The 12,286-nt window shown below is 35.2% G+C and overlaps 1 protein-coding gene across 1 annotated transcript; it reads left to right on the top strand.

Annotated features, from left to right (window-relative positions):
* The first annotated feature begins 637 nt into the window (after positions 1–637).
* Yeti (yeti) lies at positions 638–11,451 on the top strand. The gene is made up of 8 exons (XM_045746919.2): positions 638–1,022; positions 2,254–2,496; positions 2,949–3,062; positions 4,748–4,859; positions 7,225–7,322; positions 8,897–9,065; positions 10,141–10,239; positions 10,906–11,451. The coding sequence occupies exons 1-7, from the start codon at positions 965–967 to the stop codon at positions 10,232–10,234; spliced, it is 888 nt and encodes a 295-aa protein (XP_045602875.1). The 5' UTR covers positions 638–964; the 3' UTR covers positions 10,235–10,239; positions 10,906–11,451.
* Positions 11,452–12,286: the final 835 nt, after the last annotated feature.

Consider the following 12,286-nt stretch of genomic DNA (forward strand, 5'->3'; position numbering starts at 1 on the left):
TGTTATAGATTCAGCTACTCTGAACAAGTTCCAAGTAGCACGGGATATGGTGAGCCCGTAACTTACCTGGCACAGGAGCGGGGCAAGTAGCACGGTCTATGGTGAGCCCAAAGTGGACTTACCTAGCACAGGAGCGGTGCCTATGTGTGCCTCATCGAGGCCACTAGATATATATATTTAGTGGCCCTCAGGTAAATTCGGTTATGTTAGGGTAGAATGTATAACAGTTTCATCCCTACGATTACCGATAGACAAGCTTACTCTATAATAAACCATAAACAAATTAATTTTAGATTGTTGCGCATAAATAGCAACATCAAATTATTAAGCAGAAAGGTAATCTTAAAGGATCTTTGTAGTAGTAAAATTTAGTAAAAATTATTGTTGTCGTCAAGTTAAATTTATATTTCGCGGTGCACGTCGTGGAGATCATCACAGTCAGAGTTTATATCTTCATTAAATACGGGTTATTATTAGTGAAATATTCTTAAAATTACTGATATACTCATTAAATATATATACTTTCTAATAAAACCACATTTTTATTAGAATTATTGCTTATTAATACGGCTATTGAGCCTAAATGAAGCTAAAATAATAAATATAGATAAAGACGACTCCATTACGGAAGGGGGAGAGAGAGAGCTGTGAGAGTCGCGCTCTGGCAGTACCGCCGCGCACATACACTGACCCGTGGGTCGCCCTTGTCTCCTAACTCACCCACAACAACAACATACACACAACACTTCCAGGAAGAATATATTTGTGTGAGACGACAGCCTTCACTAGCAGCCTCCGCCACAGCCCCGGCAACCACTGCAGCAGCCTTCCTCAGCACTGGTGCCTCCTGCAAGCAGGAGAGGCCTATAGGTGGTCAGGTCACGGGGTTGTATAATACAACTCATCATCTCCTTGAGTGGAATCACAACTCATCACCTCCTTGAGTGGACTCTGGGCGGTCACTATGCTGCAAGACGAGGATTTTGATTCTGATACAAGTGACGAGGATTTTGTGCCCGATGGTATGATAGTGTGTGTGTTAGTTGGTGAGGCCATTTAAAGGGCCCCTATTGTGTACGAAATTTAAATACCGGTATTTACATAAATAATAACTGTTATAAACAAATATCACATGGGTCATGATTGCAGTATAAATTGTGTGCACTCTTATAATTATTACAAAGTTGCTGTGTGAGAAATTTTTGGGCAAATTCTAAGATAAATATTAATATTTATTGCAGCTAATAGATTTAAGGCCAATACTTAATACTTTTAGATGCAACTTAACATAGATAAATGTGAATAAATATTGAGAAGTTAAGCCAATAAAATTAAATGTTTTAAGTCGATACTTTCTACTAAAAGTGCAGAGTGCTTGATTTTAGAATATGTACTTTTAGTGTACAGTAAATATTGGTTGTAATAAGTGAGAATTGTTACAATTGTATACTTGCTGTAGTTAAAGGGATAAATTTAAGAGCAAAAAATACAAAATATAAGAACTTGAGATTTATGGGGGAGTTTGTGTGAGTTTTGAGTTGGTGCAGGTAACATGTGTCCATTGTGGCTCTGCTGACCACACTGCCTCCACTAATGTGGAGGCATTTCATATATAATCCTGCATTTCATATATTATATATATATATAATATATATGTATGTATATGTATGTATGTATGTAATATTATATTATATATATAACATAATAACAAAAAATTAATGTCTAGCTTTAATATAGTTGGTTGAGTATGATGGATACCTACTACTAGTCGCATATTAATCGAAAACACAAAAATAAAAGAAAGATACTGTAATGTATCTACACTATATTAATTTTTTTGAGAATTTACCAAGACTTATAATTGCTCTACCTTAAGAGACTAAATGAAATGTATGGTCATTCGTCAACTATTGTATGGAATGTGTAATAATTTAATTGGCTCAATATTTTGTGTGAAGTTGAAGCAGAGATTACCAGTCCTGCTTGGTTTAATATATCTACCTCTGGATAATACATTCTTCCTTTTCTACTTCAGTAGAATTATCTGTATGTGAAGGGATATATAAAGGTTTTGAGGTAACATCTAATCCCATGTCAACACAGATTTAGAGTGGGTAGATCCTGCATATCACAATTATTGTACAGTACTCGACCACTTTGGTAAATTGGTAATTTTGGTAAACTCTCAGCTACTAGATAAATAATTTTATGAATACAAAAAAAAATTCAGGTAATGATAACTAATATTAACAGGTGTGGAGAGTGATGATGAACCAGTGAGTGGTGTAGAAGAGGAGGTAGATGAAACTGAAAATGACGATGACAAACGAAGCCTCGCTAAGAAGAGCACAAAAACTAAAAAAAATAAAAAAAAACGACCGGGGTCTTTGTTTGCTCAGAAACCAGATAGTACGGAAACGGGAGAGGAGCAGGATAAAGAGCTGAAGGCTGTGAATGAAGAGCAGAATAAAAAGAAAACTGATGATATATGGGCAGGTTAGTAGAAACTACTTTTTATTATATTTAGTGCTAGTTTTAGATGTCAAATTGCTTCCTAATTATTTTCCTTATCCTCAACTTTATTACTCTTCTTATGTTCATTATCATTATTTTTATTAAACATGTGTTTTATTAGTAGGTGTGAGTTGTCTGACGGCACCTTTTAGGATAAAAATGCTTAAATTCTGTAAGGTACTTATACATGACCATTACACACTGTTAACATTTTTCTGATGTAACCACATGATCACATGATACAATACCTATTGGGTATTGTATCTAATTTTATTAATTTGCTTGCTTACAACAAATTTAGATTTACTCAGGTGCTTGCACTTAATGTATACAGTATTTGTTTCTAATGTTTAAATTTTTTGTTAGGGGTTATTTTTAGTTATTTAACATATACTGTAATTTAATTTATTATTTAAAGAATTGTTCCTTAACAGATTTTCTAGCAGATGTTGAAGACAAACCCAGTCCACCACCTAAACCTAAATCTTCAAGCTGGGCAGCCCTTCTTGGCAACAAGAAGAGTCCTAGTAGCTCTAATAAAATTACATGTAAGTATGTTAAGAGTAATGTTAAATAAGTGTCATTGGTAGAGATACCTTGTGACGTCCAGAGTAATTTGATATTATTTTTCACTTTGACATCTGGACAATACCTTTGGTTATCAGCTTTGAACTTTTAGTACGATGATGCAGTGAAGATCCTTATTGTTATAGGGTCCTGTCACAGATTTTGGAATCATGTTCTTAGATAAACTGGTTGAAGATAATTTATTCAAACTTGTTATTTACATATCCTAGAATAATAAGCAGATGATGTCAGGTACTTATTGAATATAGTTCAGGCATATTGATGCATGAAATAAATTTTATTGAAACCTGTTAAAATAAATATTTTAACATTAATATTTCCATGATTCACTGCATAGGCCTTACAGAAACCATAGTTTGTTTTTATCATCAAATTTATGTGGGTTATTTTTGCTTTAATTTGTTCTCTTTTGTTTTCATTCACATGTATGACTCATAAATTGCAGAATGACACTGAGATGGACATTAATAGTATAATAAAAGGGGCATTATGGTTTAATAAAAGGTGTCACGTGAATGGTCCCAAATTTTTCTTCAATTTTTTTTTTTTATCTTGGAACACTAAAATCAAGTACTGTATCTCCAAATTAATTAAAAATGCCACCAACACATGTCAAAAACACCACACTACAATTTTTATTATATCAAACCTTAACCTACGTTCCCTAGAAATTATTCACTGAATGTGGTTTGGTTTGGTTTGCAAATCTCTGGACTCTGGTGAAGGGAAAATATGTCAATAACAGTATGAAAATGCCACAGAAAAATAGACCAGCCAATTGCCAAGGAAGGCTGACCATAGGCAAGGTTACAATAAAAACTATCATAATCATCTAGAGGTAATCTACAGGTCTGTTACAATGTAGTAGTAGGCATCCATCAGTCTCAGGAGACTATGGAGTTGCGCTCTGATGTTGTCCTGGTCTGGAGTGGCCTCACCAGGGCGCAAAGCCAGGGTAGGTTGATTTGGGGGAGAAGCTGTTACCCAGGCAGCAGGTCCCCCCTCTCCACGGCGCTGAAAGTCTCCAATGGAAAGGCATACGCCAATACGATTGGAGACAATGTATTAAATGACATAATATGTCTTTATTATGTCATGGGATAGACATTACTCAGCATGAAAATGTTTTTCTAGGTACATGGACAGAGATTGCATATTGCACCATTTACTCTTTATTTCCTTGATTTGACAACTATTTCATTATGCTGCTAGGCTTTCTCATACACCTAGTACAGAATACTAATTTTGTAGAGAAGCATGTCTTTTTCTGTAAATTGGCATACATAGAGAGAGAGAACAATTTTAATATGAAGTGTTTTAAGTATGTGTGATGTGGTAATGGACATTGATGTTTGTTTTTCCATGTTTTATTAGGAGATTGTCTCGGTTATGTGTGAGGTCATATATTGGTGAAATATTTAACCCTTTTATGAGGAGTTCATTGATTGCATACCTTTATTTAGTGTTATAAATTTCATTTGCATATTGCATTGCATGGGTCTTAATTATTTTGACCTGTATATTTCTTCTGTAGGAAAACATTTTGATGACATTACATACATAATTTTTGTTTTTCATAGGGCAAGGAATTGCTCCTGTTCAGAATGTTTCTCTAGATTTTAATTAGATTTATTTACTTCTTTAGCCAAACAGGAAACATCACTTAACCGGAGTGAAGTAAAAAAGAACGATGCTCCTGTTAAGCCAAGCACTGTTAAAATCACCCAGGTCTTCGAATTTGCTGGAGAAGAAGTAAGGTTAGCATTGATTTTTTTGGGAAATTAAGGCAACATTGTATTGTTTTGCTTCTCTTGTTAAGTTTACCTTTAATATTTGTTTCTGAAAATAAATGTATTGTATTTTAATACACTAATTGTGTAATTAGATTTCAGAACTGTGAATAATTTTGAAAAATATTTTAAATGTTAAAAATGAGGGGAAGCTCTTTGCAAGAATACCTTGAACAATAATAATGCACACATACACACAACAGAAAACATTTCTTTGAAAAAGAAATTTACAACTTGCTCATATGTTCAGTCCTGGGTCATGCAAAGTACAAGCAGTAAGTACAAGACATGCAAAGTACAAGCAGTATGAGCACTCAGTGTGAATATGGAGAAAAACCTTAGATACTGGTAAGATTCCAGAGGCACATAAATCAGCAGATATAACCCCACTTGACAATGGAGGTAACAAAGTAATTGCTAAAAACTACTCTATAGGCCAGTCACACTGACATTGCACATATAAAGATCTATGAAACGGTGATTAGAAGCCAAATCTCTAGTTTGATAGCGAGATGTGCACTATACTACCTAGGACAACACACATTTAGAGCAGAAAGATTCTACCCTTTTCAAATACTCAACCTCTATGACAAATAGGAAAGAATTGCAAAAAAACTAAAAGCAGATGCTGTATTCATAAACATTAGAAGGGCATTTGATAAATGTGACCATGGAGTAATAGTAAAGACAGAAAAATTAAATTAAATTATAACTTAATATCATCCTTTGTAGACGACATAATCGGCAAGAATATTGTCTCGGTAGTAGACTGAAAACTACTGTACAAACAAATATCAGTAATGTTTTCCAATGTTCTATGGAAATTTACATAATATTCAAGGGATAAATTTTCAGCTATTTAGATATAAACTTTAACTGGGTATATGATACAAAATGCAATCAGATCTCCTCATAGAATGGAAATGACATGGTCAGGATTTAGGAATAATGATATTGGATGACATAACATTTAGTGAGTATAAGTCAACATAGCATCAACCAGGAAATTTATAGGCTGGAGTACGAGACTCTTCATATCCAGGGATTGCCACCACAGTTCTCCTTTTCAAATAATTTGTGCTTTCCTTCCTTAAATGCTGGTCTATATTCATCCCTTTCAAGGCAGGAGAAATTATTTAAATAAAAGGGATAAAACTCAATGTCACTACTTATAAAATGAAAGCCAGCCATACCATTTCTTTACAAAATTTGCCTTATTGACTTTCCTCACTCTTAAACATTATTTCAGTTAAGATTTTTTATTGACCCCATAAAGACGGTATTTAAGGTGATATTGGTGAGTATTCAGAAATCTTTACTCTCGATACAGTCTTTTTCAAACCAGGCCTATTCACGTTTTCAATCTTAATGTAGCTGTAATGTTGTTTTAATGGAAATGCATCACTATATGTAGGAATGATGTAAAAAATGAGGACACCCAATTGTCATTTGTTTTTCAGATTTGCATATTTATATTGGAAAAATAAGGATGTAAATTCAATTTAAGGGATATAAATCAAAAAGTGGTTGTAAAAAGTAATTGGACAAAAATCAAAAGATGCAAATTGAAAGGAATATGAAGGAAGACAGTTTTGTTGATGATTGACTTCTGTGAACTATCTTTACTCCTCATTGCATGGAACTACAAGGTTTTTATACCACTACTAGGCAATGGGATTATCAGTTGGCTACATATCACAAATTCCACATGAAGTTCACTTTAATAGAGGTGGGGAGATTGTTTGGGGTTCATTTCCCTAAATTCCTCCCCAAGAATGGCAGAATCATAAGCCGACTTTGCATGACCCATGCCCATGATACAGTGGGAGCTTACTGTAAGAAGCAATTGGAATAGTTCTGCTCAGAAATGTAACCAATCTCAATACCTTCTCCATCAATGCACTCTACCTCTTGCCATGCAGTTTTTTTTATGCTACTAACACAACATAGGCTTCTTAGGTTGTTTATTTATGCTGTCTTAATTCTTGATTTTCCCATGCATCTGCCAGGTGGAGCTTGATAAAAGCCTAGTATATAGAATATATATACAAACTTCCTGTCACAAAAGGAATTATGTAAAAATGCACAAATGTGTTCTATCATCTGCTGTAAAATTACCCCCAAAATAGTTAAACATAGCAAATTTATAAGTAACAGAATTTGAGTTTCAGTGAAAGAGTGCAGTATAAATGTCCTTTTGAATGGGAGTACACTACTATTTATTTTGTGTTTGTATTGTAAGATATGCACTCACATGGGACCCTGAATACATTTCTTGGTCACCTTATTGTGCTTGAAAAATGCCAAATTTTCATTGTTCTCAATCTTGCAGAGTAGAAAAAGAAGTAGATGCTGATTCAGCAGAGGCAAAAGCAGCTCTTACTTCTCTCAAGTCCGGTGCAGCAAATGACAGTAAATCTACTGTTCCAGGTTGGTTCAGTTAATTTATTACACTAAAATGTAGTGACTGTATCAATATGATCCAGGAGGGATGTTTGAAAATATTTTATTGAATTAATGCAGCATTAACTGTTCTGATCCTGAAGAATTATACCTTCAGTTCATTTGCTTTAGAGAGCAGTCAAGAATTTTGCTTGGAAAGGAACTCCTTATATTTACTCAAAGCCTAATTGTTTTTGTGTTGGGGTTTAAACATTAGGCCGGGTACTGGAATTGTTTAGATTATGCAGTAACATGTTTTTCCCCAGAACACAACCATCCAGTGGTTTTATATCCAGGTTCCCAATTAATGCTGGTTGCACAAATGTAAATGGAGTACAGGAATAGTACCCAGTCATCCCAGGATTAAAACCCATGGCCTCACATGCGAGGTGAGTGTGTTAACCACTTCATCAGTGAATTGTATGGAAGGAAGTGAGTGATAAGGAGGAGGAAGCGAGTAATTACCAAAAAAAAGGCACCAAGAAGGGAAGACTATGTAGTGTGAAGGGAACGGAGTAAAGGGGAAGAAGAGTGGAGTCAGTTGAGCAAGAAGAATGCATATACAGTGGAACCTCTGGATACGAACGTTCCCCTTTACGAATTTTTCGGAGTTGCGAACGCAATTTCGTCGGAAAATTCTAATCGGGTTACGACCTTTGCTTTGCCTTGCGACTTTGTTGATACTGGTATGTATCAACCACCACAAGCAGGTGGTTCTTAGTGGCATGGGCGAGGCGGGCCTCAGTTTACCAGTGACTCACGCTTAGTGATGATCGCACTTAAATTCTTTGTAAAGAATTTCATTGCTTTTTTGTTTTTTAAAAATACGTAAAAGTAATTACTGTATTATATATTACGCCATGGGGTCTGAAGAAAGTCACTGGTAAGGTTCAACCTAAGGAAATAGTTGCGAGTAGAGGCAGTAGAGGATGTCCCTTCCTCATTAAGAAAATGTGTGAAGTATGGGAAGAACTGCAAAGTTTTGTTGAAAAAAACTCGCCCAGATAAAGCTGTAGCAGGCCGTTGCATTGACCTTTTTAATGACAATGTGACGTCTTGAAAATATAGGGAAAACAAGTATCTTTAGACAGATTCTTAGCCAAGCAAGCAGTGAGCCACAACCAGGTCCTAATAGTATGCCTACAAAATGTAGGAGAGAGAGTACCCCAGAGAAGTCATCGCTGCCTGATGTTATAATGGAAGGGGACTCCTCTTCCAAACACTAACACCTCTCCTCCTCCCCCCTTCCTCACCGTTTTCCATACGCCAACAAGAGTCATCAATAAAGGTAAGCTATAACTTGTACATACTACAGTATAGTACAAAATATTTGTGTATTATGTATGAAATGTATTTAGAAGTTAATATTTTGGGGAGTGTGGAACAGATTAATTTAATTTACGTTATTTCTGATGGGAAAATTTGTTTTGGGTTGCGAATTATCAGCTAACGACCCGTCTTTGGCAATGGATTAATTTTGAAAACCAAAGTACCACTATATATATAACCACATAAGACATATCTGATGCATGCTATTGAGTTATAGACAGTACACTTTGCAGGCTTAGGAGGAACAAAACGGCCGGGTGGTCTTTCTAGCGTTGTTGGTCTCCTCGACAATAAGAAGCAGAAACTCACCACTTTAGAAAAGACAAAACTGGACTGGAGTAGTTTCAAGTCTGAGGAAGGACTGAATGAGGAGCTTGAGAAACATAAGAAGAGCAAAGATGGGTAAGTTAACTCCTAAGCTGTTTGTACCTGGCATGCTAATTAACGCTTTCAACATTAACGTTTTCATCATAATTCTGTTTTAAAGTTTGTGGGTGGAATGGGCTTCAACAACCTCTTTCTTCGATGCAGTGAACTAAGGTCCTGGTAGTACAGTCGGGTTTGTTCTTGACACACAATCGAGAATTCTGGGTTCGAATCACGGGTGGAGCAGAAATGGTTGGGCACATTTCCTTTCACCAAATGCTATGTTCTCCAAGCAGTGACTAGGTAATCGGGAGTTAGCCAGCTTGTTGTGGGGTTACATCCTGTGTGGAGTCAGTAATTCGGCCTTGGGGGTGGTGGGGGTGGACCTCGATAAAAGCTTAACATATGAATACACTCTGGCTTCCTGTCCCCCGACACAATGAATTATTAATTATTGAATTACAGTACTGTATTTGACTTGCCGACCACCCGTACAGGGAATAAAAACTTCCTCACATCTGACTCGATTGTGTGTCCAGCTTCCACCAGTGTCCACATGTCCTATCACACTTTAATTTAAATAGACTTTGTTTATCCATTTTATGTATTCCCCTCAAGATCATGTATGTAGTTACATCCCCTCTGTTCTCGCTCTCATCTAAGGTTGTGAGGGTGAGTTCTCTGCACCTGTCCTTATAGCCATGGCCTCTCCATTCTGGTACTCATATAGTTACAAACCTCTGATTTTTTCTCAAGTTTCTGGTTATGCTTCACAAGGTGTGGACTCCATGCATATTCACTGAGTGTGAAATAACCTGGAAATGAGTGTAAACAGGACACAAGATTAGGTGGAATTGATTTGATAAAAGTACAGTAGTGAATATTTTGCATGCTTTAAATACAACTCGGAGGAAGTGCTTAGTCGTATGAAGTGGTAGGGTACTGCTAGGGAGGGTTTGCTGTAGTGTGAGTGATAAGACTACATTATGCAGTGTAATATGGAAAATTTGTTGAGGTGGTGGCCATCTGATGCAAAACATGCTAACTAATAACTTTATTTGATATTTATATATTATTCTAACTCAGTACATCTGAAAACCTTATTTTGCAGGTACTTGGATAAAAAAGCCTTCTTAGAGAGGGCTGATGTGAGGCAGTTTGAAATTGAGAGGGCAATGAGAATGAATAAGCGATCACACAGATGAGAAGTGTAAGTGTTATTCCTGTCTATTATTGCATATTTGCAGATAACTTAAAAGCTAATGTTATTTTTGGTTTCTTTTCCTCTGATCTGAAAATGATCTTTCACTCAGGTATAAATAAAACTATGTACAGTACTTATAAAGCAAAAAGGGAAAATAGAAAGAGGAAACGGCTCTTGGCTACAAAAATATCCAGGGAATAGTTTCACTCGTGAAATAAATTATCAATTTAGGGGTGTGTGTACGCACCTAATTGTACTCGCCTAATTGTGCTTGTGGGGGTTGAGCTCTGGCTCTTTGGTCCCGCCTCTCAACCGTCACTCAACAGGTGTACAGGTTCCTGAGCCTATTGGGCTCTATCATATCTACACTTCAAACTGTGTATGGAGTCAGCCTCCACCACATCACTTCGTAATGCATTCCATTTGTCAACCACTCTGACACTAAAAAAGTTCTTTCTAATATCTCTGTGGCTCATTTGGGCACTCAGTTTCCACCTGTGTCCCCTAATGTGTGTGTGTGTATATATATATTATTTTATTTATTTATTTATATATTTTTATTTATATATATATTTATTTATTTAAGTCATCAAAATGTCTTCTATCATTTATAAAGTTAGCTCTTCAGTGCTTACATAAATAATAAAGTAATGATTTCATTCTGTTTTGCAGGTAGAGTGTACCTTGAATAGTTGGATGTTGAAGCCTGAGTAATGGTTGCATTAATTGACACACCATTTGTCCTCAGCGATGTCCCCCTTTCATGATCAAAATTTAGAATTAGGGCGTTTTTTTTTATTTGATGTATGCAAAATCATGTAGGAGGAATATAAGTCGTCATCGTGGAGCTAAGTTATTTTTGTCTTAGCTTAATTCCAACTGGTTTTTGAATTTGATGAATTGTTAAAGTTAAACTAACTTTTTATTCAGCATTGTCTATTTATATAATAATTTGTTTAAGCATCTGCGATGCTTCAGTTTGAGATAACCTAAATTGGGAGTACTAAAAATAATTTTGTGGACATATATATACAGTATATATTTATATATGTATGTTGAATGTTGTTTTGGATAGTCAAACCATGATGGAAAGGTGTATTATATTTATTTTAGTATAAAGACATTGTATTAATGACAGGTTGTCTGTTATGTGATTTTATCATTCCTGCTTTAGTGGAACAAATGAATAAATGTTTTGTATTAAATGTAATTAACTGATGGCCTTCATTTTTTAATCCTGTTATATTAACACTTTCATGTTCTGATGATGCTAAAATGCAACATTTAATTGATATTCATAATCATTCTTATGTGCAATGCTGTCATGCATAATCTATTATAAATGCACTTATCTTTTTGCCATGATTCTCTAGAGAATTAATTTGCAAACATTTTAACGTTAAATTTATGGTTGTAATCTATTAACTTTGAAAATGTAAAATTATTATAAAAGTTTTTTCAATGCCAAGTGGCCCGAGAGTTGCCTGGGGGAAACCCAGGATTTATATGGTTGGGAAGGCAGAGAGAGGGGGAGGTTGAACCTCTCTAATAGCATTAGTACCTTTAGTTTTCATTTTAGGTAGTTAATCAAGTAATTCTATAAAAATTTCCCTTGGAAAGAATTGTCATAATTATTACTTTTTACTTTTATATAAAACGTCCACCATGGTATTTTTGCATTTCATTGACAAGATGTTAAGCACTTGACTTTTCACAAAATGTCAAATAAGTTTTTCAAATAAAACTGCTTTCACTTGAGTTAAGCAACTGTTGTGAGTTGCATCCTGGTGAACGTCAGTTATTGGTACAAGGAAAGACGATGGGAAATCATTGTTATACAGTATCCATAATTATACATTTTTACACTATAGCATCCAGTATGTGGCCTGTGCTATCTATAAAGAAGTGAGTAATTATCAAAAAGGTGCCAAGCCAGGAAGATTATAAAGAATTTAAGATTAGTAAATTTAATAAGGCATTTCTTTTAATGGTTCCCTAATAATACTATCCAAGTTATTTTGCTCCATGTTTTAAGGAGGAAACCTGTTCCTTG

Source organism: Procambarus clarkii, chromosome 41, assembly GCF_040958095.1.
Source record: "Procambarus clarkii isolate CNS0578487 chromosome 41, FALCON_Pclarkii_2.0, whole genome shotgun sequence".
NCBI lineage: Eukaryota > Metazoa > Arthropoda > Malacostraca > Decapoda > Cambaridae > Procambarus > Procambarus clarkii.

Bases quoted from the DNA above. Each gene is read 5' to 3' on its own strand.
- Yeti (XM_045746919.2), top strand. From the start codon at position 965: ATGCTGCAAGACGAGGATTTTGATTCTGATACAAGTGACGAGGATTTT. The intron at 2,497-2,948 runs GTTAGTAGAAAC...GTTCCTTAACAG, and splicing joins AACTGATGATATATGGGCAG to ATTTTCTAGCAGATGTTGAA. The intron at 3,063-4,747 runs GTAAGTATGTTA...TTACTTCTTTAG, and splicing joins TAGCTCTAATAAAATTACAT to CCAAACAGGAAACATCACTT.